Source organism: Eubalaena glacialis, chromosome 19 (genome assembly GCF_028564815.1).
Source record: "Eubalaena glacialis isolate mEubGla1 chromosome 19, mEubGla1.1.hap2.+ XY, whole genome shotgun sequence".
NCBI classification, from domain to species: Eukaryota; Metazoa; Chordata; class Mammalia; order Artiodactyla; family Balaenidae; genus Eubalaena; species Eubalaena glacialis.
Window position 1 is genome coordinate 42,996,170 of NC_083734.1, and position 15,049 is coordinate 43,011,218.

Sequence of the window (15,049 nt, forward strand, 5' to 3'; positions counted from 1 at the left end):
CAGGGGCTCAGCGTGGTGCCACCGGCTGCTGCTCTGCTCCTGTGTTTGCGTGAACAGCTGGCTCCCTCTGTCGGGACACATGTCTTATTTCACCAGTGGTCTGGTTCCTGATGCAGACTTTGGTGCCCCCGTCCTGTGCCACCTCCCCCGGGAGGGGCGTCCCTGGGTGAGGGAGTGGGGTGGGGCCAGGTGTGCAGAGTGACGCTCAGGCTGGTTGGACCCAAGTCAGGGTCGCTCCTCCTGTGTGTTTCTTTGTGTTTCTGGAAGGCAGGGCAGCTGTGCTCTGCTCAGTGGACAGGCCAGGCGGCTAAGGCGCCGAGCCTTCCTGGGGGTGGAGCTGGGTCTGGGCCTTCTCCCCAGCCTGGGAGCCTTCTGGCTTCTGGCCTGGAGGAAGGGGGTGAAGGCTTTGTCCTTCCCTTTGGCCTCGGGGCTCCTGTGCAGGTGTGAGAAGTTGGCGGAGATCATCTGGCAGAACCGGCAGCAGATCCGCAGAGCTGAGCACCTCTGCCAGCAGCTGCCCATCCCCGGCCCCGTGGAGGAGATGCTGGCTGAGGTCAACGCCACCATCACAGACATCATCTCAGCCCTGGTGACCAGGTGATTGCTGCCTCTTGGCCACGCCCAGGCCCCATCCGGTTGGCCTGGGTCGCGGGCAGCAGGGTCTTTACAGAGGGAGCTCTGGCTTCAGCCCTTCCGTCTCTGCCTCACACCCTCATCCCATCCCCCTCTGTCGCCTGTTGCTGTGGCCTCTTGCTGTTGACCTTGCCCAGTCTCTCTCGTGGACACTACATGGGCTTGTTCCCTGCAGCCCGTTTCAGCTGTTGAGTTCATCTCCTGCCTCCCCTCCTGCCAGCTCCCCCGACTCGCAGTGGCCCCCCAGGGCCCGGGGGCTGTGCCACAAGCCCTTCCTTCGCCTGCTGTGCCCCGCGCAAGGCGGTCTCCCCACGCGGAGGGAGGGACCAGAGCGCTGTCCCCTGAGGCATCACCTGGTCACTTGTGTCCCTGCAGCACGTTCATCATCGAGAAGCAGCCCCCTCAGGTCCTGAAGACCCAGACCAAGTTCGCAGCCACCGTGCGCCTGCTGGTGGGTGGGAAGCTGAACGTGCACATGAACCCCCCCCAGGTGAAGGCCACCATCATCAGTGAGCAGCAGGCCAAGTCGCTGCTCAAGAACGAGAACACCCGCAAGTACGTTGCCCTTGAAACAGGAGGAAAGTGATCCCACCTTCTAGGAAGTTTCTGGGCCTGGCCATTCCTTTGTAGGAGCCCCATTAGCTCTCTGTCCTTTTCCAGCTCTCAGAGAAGGAGTAAGGGGGTTCTTCTGTGAAGAAGCTATGATTTAGGAGGGATATGTCTAAAGGAAACTTTTTATGTGTTTTATGTACATTTATTTCTTAGATAGATTATACAGCCGAACCCCCATCTCCTCTTAAATGACTTAAGTTTTTTGACAGCCTTCTTTATTTCCTCCTACCCCCGATATGTTTTCTACCTTGTGTGTGCTGAGACCCTGTATGGGTTTAAAGTTGAGTCTGTCTGATTTGCAGTGATTACAGCGGGGAGATCTTGAACAACTGCTGTGTGATGGAGTATCACCAGGCCACGGGCACCCTCAGCGCTCACTTCAGGAACATGGTGAGGATGGGAGAAGAGGATGAACGAATTTTCCCTAGCTGTTTGAGGGCTTTATCCTCTATTTTTCTCCTTTTCAGTCCCTGAAACGAATTAAGAGGTCTGACCGTCGTGGAGCGGAGTCGGTGACAGAAGAAAAATTTACAATCCTGTTTGAATCACAGTTCAGTGTTGGTGGAAATGAGCTGGTTTTTCAAGTCAAGGTGTGTGTGTGTGTGTGTGTACTTTATATCCCAAAAGAATTGTTTTGATCACAGAGTATCTTCTTGTGATAATTTTTTTAATTTAATTTTTATTTTATATTGGAGTATAGTTGATTTACAATGTTGGGTTAGTTTCAGGTGTATCTTCTTGTGATTATTGATGAACAGACAGTGAGGAGACCTCATCCTTAGGACTCCATCTCTTAGATTCTCTTAAGACATGAACAAATAATAACGAAATGAAATAGCTGGAGATACAGGTAGAAGCGAACCAAGAGAAACATCACTCGGGATGGATTTGAGTACAGTTGTAATAATTTTAGACATTTGATACTTGCTCTTTTTCCCCAGAAATGTCTCCATTCTTCTCTTTTCTCTCTTAGTCTCTAGCTTTGAGAAACTTACTCCATCCTTCAGAAATATCTAAGAAATACCTAAATACCAAAATGTCACACAGAAATATCTCTTTTTAAAATATCTAAAATTTCTAAGACTGTGCCAATGTGCAAAGTCTTATTATTCCTGGAGCCCTTCCTATTCTGTATTCAAGGGTGACATTTACTGAAACTTGTAGAGAGAATAAACGTGTTGTGATAGAAAAAAAGGAGAGGAGGGCAGAGCGTGTGGCTGCAGGAGCTCAGCCCTGCTCCTGTGTCTTTTTCAGACCCTGTCCCTCCCGGTGGTGGTGATTGTTCACGGCAGCCAGGACAACAATGCGACGGCCACTGTTCTCTGGGATAATGCTTTTGCAGAGCCTGTGAGTGTATTCCTTGGGCCTGTGGGTCTCAAGATTTTGATACTGGTGTCATGAATCTCTTTCAAGTCTCTTTATCCCCACCAAAAGGCATAGAAGAAAAATGCTGTTATCCTTAGTGGGAGGCAGAATGGAGAGTGTGTGGAAAGTAGAATGAGCAGGGGCTTGAAGAAAGGCCAGGGTTTCAATTCAAGCTCCACCATTTCCTCACGCTGTGACAACAGGAAATTCACTTGCCCTCTCTGAGCCTAAATTTCCGTAAGTGTCTGCAACACAGGGAGAATAATGCTCCAGAGTGTTGTTTGGAAGATTCATTTAGGTGATACACAGAATGCTTGTCACATAGTCAGTACTCTGTAAATAGTATTTTGAATTGTGGGTGAAACCATGAATGGAATTTGGGACTCCCAGGTTTCTTTTAGAGGTTGTACCTCTCAGGAAGTCACTTAGCTTAGAAGTTGCTTCCTGTCGTCTTCCCTCCCATGACTGAGGGTGAGATTTAATGTCCTTTCCAAATTTTAGATTCTGTGATTCATCCCAAGTCTCATGAAGAATGAGGTGCTTTGTGTAAAGAAATAAATATGATTCTGTGGATTTACGCACCCAAATGCTATCTGGTTACCACTCATGTGCTGCTTGATCATTTTCAAAACATTTCAGTAGGCAGAGTTCCATGTGTTGGCATACTTCCAGTAGAGATTAGTCCACAAAAGCATGATAAAAGGTTATACTTGTTATTTGGGACATAAAAGTATGTCCTTCTCTAACATGGCTCTAATGTGAAGAGTACAACTTGGCATTTTCAACAGGCCTCTTTAGAGAACAATATTTTTGCTGTAAGGGTGAGATTCTCAGCAGAAATTCTACGATGCTTGTGCTACAAACCCTGTGTTTGAGGCCCCTTTTAAAAAATATCTGCCTGGGCTTCCCTGGTGGCGCAGTGGTTGAGAATCTGCCTGCCAATGCAGGGGACACGGGTTCGAGCCCTGGTCTGGGAAGATCCCACATGCCACGGAGCAACTAGGCCCGTGAGCCACAACGACTGAGCCTGCGCGTCTGGAGCCTGTGCTCCGCAACAAGAGAGGCTGCGACAGTGAGAGGCCCGCGCACCGCGATGAAGAGTGGCCCCACTCGCCGCAACTAGAGAAAGCCCTCGCACAGAAACGAAGACCCAACACAGCCAAAAATTAATTAATTAATTAATTAATAAAAACAAACAAACAAACAAAAAAATATCTGCCTAAGGAGCTTGAGGACTTGATCCAAAAGAGGATTTGGGATGAACAATCAATTGGAACAGGAAGACAACTGATTCACTGACTGACTAGACATTTAAACAAACAAACAAATAAATAAATATATGTATAGAAATGTGTGTGTGTATATATATATAGGAAAGAATGAGAATCAAAAGACAAGGAAAAAATAAAAAATATAAGCCTCCTGGATAGGATTGCCACGTCTGCTCTCATTTCCCTCCCTGTGCATCCACAGATCTCACTCCTCATGTAACTCTGGCATCTCCTGTGATATGTCATTCCTAAAGTGTCTTGTCTAAATAAGTAAGCATTTTTAACATTTTTAGTTACGTTAATGACTAGTGTACATCTTATGCTGTTTATTTATTTACTTTTAATTTTTTTATTGAAGTATAGTCGATTTACAATGCTGTGTTAGTTTCTGGTGTACAGCAAAGTGATTCAAATATATATATATATATATATGAATATATGTATATATATTAAGTTATTTCACTTTGAGCTAGAGTTCTTGGCAGAAGGGGTCAAGGGCAAGGATGACACTTGTGCACACGCTTATGGACACATACACACATTCTCTCTCTGTTCCTAGAGAACCAGTCTTGTAGATTTTGACTCCCTTTGAGTGTCAGAGCCAGACCTTGGTCATGTTTTGTTTTCGTGGCTGTTAAAAAGTAGGATTGGGCAGAAATAGAGACACAGATGTAGAGAACAAACGTATGGACACCACGGGGGGTAAGTGGTGGGGGAGGGTGGTGGTGGGATGAATTGGGAGATTGGGATTGACATATATACACTAATATGTATAAAATAGATAACTAATAAGAACCTGCTGTAAATAAAAATAAATAAAATTCTAAATAAATAAATAAATAAGGGAGGAGAGAATGATTAAAAAAAAAAAAAGAAAGTAGGATTGCACTGTACGTCCAGCAGCTCATTTACAGGACACCGCAGATAGCCCGAGGTTACCTTCTAAGTTGTGTGTGAAGGTGGTAAAATGGAACCTTCCGAATTTCACAGAACTGCATACCCCAAGGAAGTTTGAGTTTATCCTCAGGCTCAGCCAGACAAGTGTTTGTAACTCCATCCAGCCATCAGTGTTTTTCTTTTGCAGGTTGAGGGAATAAATCATGCAACTGTTTTCTCCTAAGATTCTGGCTTCTCTCCCCACCAGGGCAGGGTGCCGTTTGCAGTGCCTGACAAAGTCCTGTGGCCGCAGCTGTGCGAGGCGCTCAACATGAAATTCAAGGCCGAAGTGCAGAGCAACCGGGGCCTGACCAAGGAGAACCTCGTGTTCCTGGCGCAGAAGCTGTTCAACAGCAGTAGCAGCCACCTCGAGGACTACAACGGCATGTCCGTGTCCTGGTCCCAGTTCAACAGGGTGAGGGATGCCACCCTCTGCAGTTAGATCGGCCCCTGCAAACCAGATCCCTCAGGAGTCTCCCTGCCCTCGGCCCTCATTCCTCCTGTCTCTAATACGACGTGCCCGTGGTAGTAGGAAGCTTCTGAATAGATGGACAACCACATACTTTTTTATGTAGAAAATTATGTTTGACTATATCAGCAAATTGGGCCTTGCATGCGGCTAGTGCATTTTCTTCCTTTGTAAAGGAAACAGCAAAGCAGACGGCAGCGTAACTCATGAGAAGTAAGGCTTTCGTGATGATGAAAACTCCATGGCTCTGTCCCCTTGACTCTCTGATGTTCCTTGATGTGTAATGCAAAGTCAAGCTCCCGTGGGACCCTCAGCCCGCAAAAGAGGATGCTGATGAAGGAAACTTTGCCTCTAGCATCTGGTAGTTCAGATGTCACCTGTCACATCTCTGATTATAAACTGAACTTTCATGTCTCTGCTTACGCCCCCACCCCCACCCTACGTGCCCTGCTTCAGAGATCTCACAGTCTCTGAGTGGAACTCTTTTAAATGGTCGTGTGCTAACCAGCTGGCTAACAGGTTCACTGGTGGTCAGAGGAGGTTTGATAGGGAAGCAGGAGGCCTAGGTGGACTGTCTTTGCCATTGCAGTACGGCTCCTGCCTTCCACCGGAATCAGATCACTGCATTTTGCTGATAATTGTTGGTAACACCCGTATGATGGAGTGTTCTCTGTGGCCTCGCGGTGTGATCTAATCCCGTTCAGATTTACAGGTTTCTCAGAAGCTCCAGGTGATGCTGCTGTTGCTGGTCACAGACCACACATCAAAACCAGCAAAGGACTAGTCAGCCTAGATACAGGGGAAAGTATGTGTAGCCAGGGTCCACTGGGTGTTGGTAATTGCTCTGTGGTGTTTTCCCCTTCTTCCGTCTTTTCCCCTCTATTCTGTTTTTGGGTTGTAGGACCATTCGGTCAAACTCAGGTAGGCGTGTATATTTGTATGATTCTGACAGTGTAGATGTTGTTTTCCATTTAATTTTTCCAGTTAAAGTATATACAGGTAATAATATCCCAAGTGTTACTTTTACCTTCTTGTGTTCATTGTTGTATCTCCAACCAGGAGAATTTACCAGGACGGAATTACACTTTCTGGCAGTGGTTTGACGGTGTGATGGAAGTGTTAAAAAAACATCTCAAGCCTCATTGGAATGATGGGTGAGAATCGTCTTTTGTTAAGTCAGCAGTAGAGCAGCGAGGTCTTTTTTCTGGCATTAAAACATCACACTCTGCTTCTCCTCCTTTGGCCTTTGTGATCCAGGGCTATCTTGGGTTTCGTGAACAAGCAACAGGCCCACGACCTACTCATTAGCAAGCCTGACGGGACCTTCCTGCTGAGGTTCAGTGACTCTGAAATCGGTGGCATCACCATTGCTTGGAAGTTTGATTCTCGTGAGTGCCCCTCCCTTTTTAAGACCTATCTTGGCTCTGGTTGGGTGCTTTTGTTGCAAAATTACTTTAACCATTTATTGAGTACTTATTATTTCTGGGCGCGAGTACTAATTATGGGAAGCAGAAATGTATAACCGTGACACAGCTGCAGCTTGTGTAAAATCTTATTATGGGAAACACAATTACTAATTTTGAGAAACACAGATGTACAACCCGACATGGCTACATGTGATGCAGTATCCTGTCCAAAATCTCAGCTGCTTCCCTTTTGAAATGTTTGCCTTCTTATTACTCAACCTTGAGCTTATTTCAGTAAAGAATTACTCTGTTGTTTGGAGTCGTTAGAGTGGAAATAATATGCTATTTTCATTATTCCTTTATCCTAACATAAGGATACTGCCATTGATCATTTCCATCCAAGAATGTTAGTTCTTTCCTCTGGCCCTCACGGTAAGACAAGAGTAGCTTGCTAGTTTTTTGTGACTTAAAGATTTTAATAGTTTTCAATAACTCTCATGCACCCTCTGGCTATGGACACACTTCCTATCTCTTTTACATACTTTTGTACAGGGAATCAGGGACTGGAGTCAGCAAGCAGTTTCTTCTAGGGAGGGACAGAATACTGTTTGAACTGGAAACTACCTGAGATCATTAGATCTCTAGGAAAGTGGTGTATGCGTTACCTGCTTATCTACCCATGACTTTTAAAAACTACTTAATCGGGCTTCCCTGCTGGCGCAGTGGTTAAGAATCCACCTGCCAATGCAGGGGACACGGGTTCGAGCCCTGGTCCGGGAAGATCCCACGTGCCGCGGAGCAACTAAGCCCGTGCACCACAACTACTGAGCCTGTGCTCTAGAGCCCACGAGCCACAACTACTGAAGCCCGCGTGCCTAGAGCCCGTGCTCCACAACAAGAGAAGCCACCGCAATGAGAAGCCCGCGCACCACAATGAAGAACAGACCCCGCTTGCCACAACTAGAGAAAGCCCGCATGCAGCAACAAAGACCCAATACAGCCAAAAATAAATAAATAAAAAATATATAAATTTTTAAAAAACTACTTAATCTACAACCTATGGTAGTTTTTAAATGGAGATTTTTATTGGGACAGTTTTAATGGAGAGCTTTATTTGTAGTATATTTGGGTTTTAAGATTTCCTGTTCAGAAATCATATTTAGACTATGATTATTCTGTTTTTTGATCTAGAGGAAAGAATGTTTTGGAATCTGATGCCTTTTACCACCAGAGACTTCTCCATCCGGTCCCTGGCTGACCGCTTGGGAGACCTGAGTTACCTTATCTACGTGTTTCCTGACCGGCCAAAAGATGAAGTGTACTCCAAATATTACACCCCAGTTCCCTGCGAGCCTGCCACTGGTAACAATGTTCGCATTCTGATTTGGTTTCGTTGTGATTTTGGTTTTGTTTTAGGTGTACGTGTGTGTCTGTGTGTGTCAGTCTGTCTGTCTGGCATGAAAATCTACGCAGTTAACACTCAGTTGTTGCTGTTTGAGCTTTATCCAGGGCAGATGTAAATCCTGGGCTATTTTCTTCAGTTATACAAAAAACACATCAGCCGCCAACCCCAAATATCAAATTGAAGGGAATAAATTGCTTTTAATACAAGCTTAGATCAAACAAAATTAGGAAGGTGAAATTTTGTTTTTCAAAACAGAGATGGTTTTATTGTTTTCTGAGAATAAAAGTATTATGTATTTATTGTAAAATTTCCAGAAAAGTATAGAAAAGAAAATAGATATCACACAACATTTCTTATCTCATCAACGTAAACAATTTAGTGAATGTTCTTCCAGTCGACGTAGATATGTATTCTGTCACTCAGTCACCAGAGGCTTATTAAGCGCTTCCTGTGTGGGGTTGCAGTCTAATAGCAGAAGGAAGACAATAAACAGGTAAACAGATAAATGCATCTAGTGATGGACAGTATGAAAACAAATAAGGTGAAGGGATAGAGAAGTGACGGGAGGGGGGGGCGGCACAGCACTTCACTCGAGTGATCAGGGAAGGCTCCCCTGAGGAGGTGACATCAGAGTAGCCCTGAATGAAGTGAGGAAGCCACACATAGATCTAGAGAGAACATTCTAGGCCGAGAGAACAAGAGCAGAAACCCTGAGGTGGGAGTGAGGTTGGCATGTTTAGAAAACCTCACGAGGGGGCTTCCCTGGTGGTGCGGTGGTTAAGAATCCACCTGCTGGTGCAGGGAACACAGGTTTGAGCCCTGGTCCGGGAAGATCCCACATGCCACGGAGCAACTAAGCCCGTACGCCACAACTACTGAGCTTGCCCTCTAGAGCCCGGGAGCCACAGCTATTGAGCCCGTGTGCCACAACTACTGAAGCCCGTGCGCCTAGAGCCCGTGCTCTGCAACAAGAGAAGCCACCGCGATGAGAAGCCTGCGCACCGCAACAAAGAGTAGCCCCCGCTCGCCGCAACTAGAGAAAGCCCATGCGCAGCAATGAAGACCCAACTCAGACAAAAATAAATAAATTAATTAATTAATTTTAAAAAAAGAAGCGCGTGCACCCAACGAAGAGTAGCCCCCGCTCGCCGCAACTAGAGAAGCCCGTGCGCAGCAGCGAAGACCCAACACAGCCAAAAATAAATAAATTAAATAAATAAATTAATTTTTTAAAAAAAAACACCTCATGAGGACCCGGGAGGCTGGAGCTGGATGAGCAGGGGAGAAATGGTGGGACGTGAGGGCAGAGCAGTGGGAGGGACCAGATCATGTCAGGTTTGGGTCATACCAGACGTCGTCATTTGTGACCTGATTATTCTTTCACTTAAAAATATATCACAGGCAGAGTTACAGGTTAGTAAATATAAACTTACAGCATCATTTTAACAATTGCATAGAATTCCATTGTATGGTGATCCTATGTTGGTTATTTAAGATACTTAAAATTTAAGTTATTCACAGTTTTTTTTTGGTTAATATTGAGATAACCTGGTACATGCATCTTGTTCTACTGTTTCCTTAGGACAAATCCCTAAGGTAGAATTTGCGTCAAGGGGTATATACTTTTCAAGCACTTGGACACATCTGTCCAGAGTTGCCCTCCAGAAAGTGGAATCCGTTTTCACTCCCACAGACGTCTGTTTGAGTATCTGCTTCTCCATCCTCCTACTGCCAGTGATAGCGTCTCTTCAGCAGTTTCGTGTTTGCCAGTCTGATAGGCGTAAAAATGATAATCTTAGTTCTTATTTTCATTTCTTTGATTCTAGGTAAGGTCGAAACATCTTTTCATATAAAGATAATAATAACAATAATAAATAGAATAATAATAGCAGCTAACATTCGTTGAATGCTTACTTGCATACCAGACACTTTTCTGAGCACATTTCACATAGTTTCTCATTTAATCCTCAAAACAGGTCTGTGAAGTAGGCACTGTTGCCATCCCCATGTTACATTTGAGGAGTGAAATAAATCGCCAGCGATATCACAGCTAGGAAGAGGCCAAGCCAGGGTTTGAGCTCAGTCTAGCCTGTACTTCTTAACCTCCACATTGTTGGCCATTTGTATTTTTTCTGTGAAGTACGTTCCTATTCCTTGCTCATTTTTCTTTTGGAGTTCCTTTTTTTCTTAATAATATGCAAGTGTTTTTTTATATAGTAAATAAAGCTTTTATTATTATAGCAGAGATTTTTCTCAGTGTGTCATTGTTCTTTCAACATTTAGGTTTTATTTTGCTGAAGTGCAAAGACTTGTATTTTCTATATAGCCCAATCTATTGACCTTTTTCCTTTATAGATTCTGCTTTTTGTATCATGCCTTCCCACCTGGTTATATTTCTAGGTGGGGAAATAAGCCAAAATATTTTTAGATTTATGTAGTATTTTGGGTTAAACCTACCACTGCTTCTTTTTGTTAGCACAACTAATCTAGATTTTTCAATCCTATTTTTACAGCATTTCTTTGTTTTTTTAATCTTTTCTGCCATTCTGGAAAATTCTCTGTAGACCATAAAGCACAAAAAGCATGAGATATTATGAAAAGGCAGCTCCTGACATTCGAAGCCCCAGTAGAAGCAGGTCAGGATGACAAGCAATGTGTGACCCACGGAGCAGTTCATTCTCTTGGGCTGAGTCATCCTTCTGACCTCAGCGGAATCTTCATTGTCTGATATAGTTAAGCTTATACTTATTTCCATATTTACACACCCAGGAAACAAGACTTCATTCACCGACTTCAGACCATCACATTCCTACTACCTACTTAGCTGGATTTCCATAATCAGCCTTTTGAAAAGGTAACTCTAGCTGATCTGCTAGGTTATCCCTAGCCTGCCACGTCCCAGTGGGGATGCTGTGGAGAGTGAGACACAGCAGCAGCATTCTTTTTAACCAGCCACACAGCATAGACAGCACCCACTGGGAGGCATGACCATCAGATTACCCCCGAGTGCAGAAACCCCACGAAAAGAGCACGCAGACACCTGACAGAGTGACATTCCCTTTCCTGAAAGGGTAGAAGCTCAGAACTAGAGTAACTCCCGGGATCCTCAAGTCAAATTAATTCCCCTCTAATGCTTAGATTTTTCCGCATGACCCCTAGCAAGTGTTGGTACACCTTCCACGTGAAAACCTCCAGGGATGAAGAAATCAGTTCTTCCCAAGACTGTTTCGGGGAGTTCCGGTGATGACGGCATTCTTCCTTATTTGACTGAGAATTTGTCCTGTTGCAGCCTCCTCCTTTTGGTCCTTGTTTTGTCCCCTGTCTTTCTGCGTCTGCGACTTTAAACTTTTTAAGATATGTTTTCTTTTTACAGTTAGTATGCAGTTAATGTTTGATTTAGATTCGTATTGAAGTATATCTTTCCTGTGGTTTGAAGAATTAATTAACACATCCAAGCCAACTTGGAAGCTGTCTTACCTTGCGGTGTCAGTATTGAGGCTTCTCCTCTACTGGGTCTTCCTAACGGATTAAAAGATGTGCTTATACTGGATCCTAAGATAAAATGAGGCAGTTGTGTCTCATCCTAAGAAAAGATGGGATTCTTAAGGGAGACTGCATTTTCATTTCATTTGAGAACTCTGGTTTTCATCACTCTTCCCCCTCGGCAGCTAAAGCAGTGGACGGATACGTGAAGCCACAGATCAAGCAAGTGGTCCCTGAGTAAGTGTCCCGGGTGCAGCTCTGGTCTCCTGCTGCCTCTCTTCTCCTCTCACCCCCTCACCTGGCTCTCCTCACCCCTCACCACCACCCCTCCTGGGGAGGGAACTGGGCTTGGTCACCAGGGCGTCGGTACCCAGGGCCCCGCTCCTGCGGCCAGAGCCCCAGGCTCAGCGGGCACTCTGTCCTTCCGCACCTGAAAAAGACGCGAAGATGGCCCGTGAGCCCCTCCCCGCTAAGGCTGTGCTCTACTTCCTCTCACAGGTTTGTGAGCGCCTCTGCGGACTCTGCCGGGGGCAGCGCCACCTACATGGACCAGGCCCCCTCCCCAGCCGTGTGCCCCCAGTCTCATTATAACATGTACCCACAGAAGTAGGTTGTGTTCTCATGGGGCTCCATGGGGAGGAACTAGGCACTTGGCCTCAGGCTGGGCACCCGGAGGGCTGGTGGGCAAGGAATCCAGAGCTCCTCTAGGTCTGAGACCACCCAGGCCAGTCCGGGCTCTGGCACATGCCCAGGTGGGAGGGAGAGATTCAACCAGTAGATGTTGGTAGTTTAGAGTGGGGTTGGGCAAATGTCACCTGCTCCCCTCTCTTAAAGTGGAGATTTTTCTGGCTCTGTATAAGGACCAGGTGGGGTTTAGGTGTGTGCGGGCAGCCAGTGTTAGGGGCAGGTAGGCTGGGTATTTTAGTCCGAGTCACTCTGTCCAACCAGCTAGCAAAGGACTCTGCCCCAGGGTTCAGGTCAGAGTGCTGCTTTCCTGCGAGGCCTGGGCCGAGGGTACAGGCGGTCGGTCTTGAGCCGCTCACCTGGTGGGGTGCGGGGTGGTCTCTGCTGCCCCTCATTGGCCTCTGGCAACCTTTCCCTTCCCTTAACCTCTCCTCTTTCCTTCCCAAGCCCTGACCCCGTCATTGACAATGATGGGGACTTTGATCTGGACGACACGATGGACGTGGCACGGCGCGTGGAGGAGCTCTTAGGCCGACCTATGGACAGTCAGTGGATCCCCCATGCACAGTCGTGACCCCCCGTGGCCACCTCCAGCTTCTTCATCCTCGCCAGAGGAGTTACTTTTGTGGATGTTTTAATTCCATGAATCGCTTCTCTTTGGAAACAATACTCATAATGTGAAGTGTTAATACTAGTTGTGACTTTAGTGTTTCTGTGCATGGTGGCACCAGTGAAGGGAATGTGAGTGTGTGGGTGTGGGTGTGGGTGTGTGGGTGTGTGAGATTGCACGTTGGGCTGTTTCTTCCCCTTGCTGTCCGGAGTTTAGCTGCAGCACTGGGGCCACAAACAGAGGCTGTGGTTGTTTTAACCTTGTGCAGAAAGGCAGTTAGTTCCTGAACCTTGGAAATTGGCCATGTGTTTTGAGGGTGGCTGAACTTTGACATGTGGCTGTTCGAGTGAGAGAAGGACAGAGGGAGGTGAAAGCACCTCGTGTCTGGTGAATCTTTGTCACTGTGTCTGCCAAGCCATTGATACATAAACATGATTGTCTCCACTTTTCTTCTGAAACGTAGAAGCTGCCTTTTCACAAAGAAAACCAGTCCTCCCCCCTTCCCTGTCCCCCAATCCCCATTTTCCTCGGTAGGGATGGGAGAAGGGGGGACATACAACAATCGCTGGGGCAAGGGAAGACGTGGGTTTTCTGATGGGTAGTGGCTTTTTAAATAACCCGTAACCCATCTAAATGTTCTCTGCCTCTCCCGCTGACTCCCAGCCCCCGTGGAGTTGCCGCTTAGTTCCTATGTGCGTACGCATGTGCAGACACGTTTGATGAAGTAGAGGAAAGAAAAGAGAGTCACATAACTAGAGCTTACAGTGTTGATGTCCTTTGTGTCGTCGCCAGAGTGGACTGCCCAGCCCCGGCTCGCAGGCGCTGAGAACGTTGCCTTGTTACCCGGGAGTGGCTGTCCAGTCTGCCTGTCCTTCCTCTGTGCTGGTAGAGGCACAAGCGAGGCTTTCCAAAGGCTTATTGATAACGGCTTTTTGCAAAGGTTGAATGGTGTTTTTGTTTCCAAATTGGGACTTATTTTTCCCTTCCCAGCCTAATTTGACATCAGAATTCTTTCTTCCTGCGTCAGGTCCTGTGCCATTGAGACGCAGGTCACCTCTTTTCCCTTCACTGTTCGCACACAATGTCTTGGGGAGTGGGTGGCAGGAATGTGGGCTGAACCCAGGACCAGTGCGTTGCCACCCTGGTGCAGGGTGCTGGGTGTCGGCATTGGTAATTTGGGGAAATGCAGTCAGCGAGTTTGCTGAGAAGTTTGCTTTGCAAAAACAAAAATCCTCGACATAACTTTATCCAAAGTTTCTTCCGTGGCTTTACACCAGAAGGAAGGAATGGGCCATGGCAGGCAGGTGGGAAGAGGGGGAAGCAGGTATAACTTTGGGGTTAGGCCCGTGAGGTCACCCCCTGCCCCCCTCCAAAAGAAGGGCCTGACCACACCCAGGAGAGAATGGCCCTAAAAACATTATTTTTATACATGTGAGTAAATAAACATATTTTTTTTACAAAAATAACTTCTGAATTTATCAGTGTTTTGATGTTAAAGGAAAATATTCCTCTGTAGTAAATTATTTATTGAAAGAGGACTTTTTACAAGCTGCTCTTTGCCCTAGCTTGGTTTCATACACTGATTTATTTTTCTGTGCTGGGCAGTAGACCGTCTCTGCTTCTGAGGAGCAGGCTGACCCCTCCATGGATGCCAGCACCGACGCAGGATGCTGCGAAGCCCCTTACGTCCCCTCAAGATTTGATTAAAATCCCCCCTGAGGATGGGAGTGTTGGGGAAAGATAGAAAGGAAGCCTGGCTGCTCCTGGACTCAAAAGAGACCTCTCGTGCCCGACACCCGGCACCCTGAGTGCCGGCCCTGGTTGTCGCAGCAGCCCTGGGGGCAGGGATTGACCCACTTTAAGATTAGCAGTGGGCCTAGCCACAGGCGTGCCGAGGGCAGAGCTCTCACTGCATAGTTAGCGCTGGGGTTGTGGGGACGGGTTCCCACGAGAGTGGCTGCCCCGAGCCTGGGGTTCCCGCGCACGTCCAGTGGCTGAGCTGTCCTCCGTTCTCCTGAGGCTATGCCTGTAGATGGGAGAGATTTTTGACTGAAAGGTGCGCTCGCTATCTGCATATATCTTCTCTCTTCTCTCTGTTCTGCAAACCACAAGGAGAGGTGACGGCACGTCTTGACGGCCTCAGCCTCTCACTCGCTCCCAGACACACACATGCAC

At 46.7% G+C, this 15,049-nt stretch overlaps 1 protein-coding gene across 4 annotated transcripts in view; it reads left to right on the plus strand.

Moving 5' to 3' along the window:
* The window catches only part of LOC133080476 (signal transducer and activator of transcription 5B), a 57,758-nt gene extending 44,800 nt beyond the window's left edge, over positions 1-12,958 (plus strand). For 2 of the 4 annotated variants that reach the window (XM_061176390.1, XM_061176393.1), the window contains 12 exons: positions 442-597; positions 1,009-1,188; positions 1,548-1,635; positions 1,713-1,835; positions 2,500-2,592; positions 5,026-5,232; positions 6,346-6,440; positions 6,544-6,674; positions 7,884-8,054; positions 11,766-11,817; positions 12,079-12,186; positions 12,712-12,958. In XM_061176390.1, the coding sequence (XP_061032373.1) occupies positions 442-597; positions 1,009-1,188; positions 1,548-1,635; positions 1,713-1,835; positions 2,500-2,592; positions 5,026-5,232; positions 6,346-6,440; positions 6,544-6,674; positions 7,884-8,054; positions 11,766-11,817; positions 12,079-12,186; positions 12,712-12,838 (1,531 nt within the window). In that variant the 3' untranslated portion in view covers positions 12,839-12,958. Of the gene's footprint in view, positions 1-441; positions 598-1,008; positions 1,189-1,547; positions 1,636-1,712; positions 1,836-2,499; positions 2,593-5,025; positions 5,233-6,345; positions 6,441-6,543; positions 6,675-7,883; positions 8,055-10,073; positions 10,104-11,731; positions 11,818-12,078; positions 12,187-12,711 lie in introns of those variants that run through there. The other 2 variants (XM_061176391.1, XM_061176392.1) reach the window with 2 other exon arrangements.
* The last annotated feature ends 2,091 nt before the right edge of the window (positions 12,959-15,049 follow it).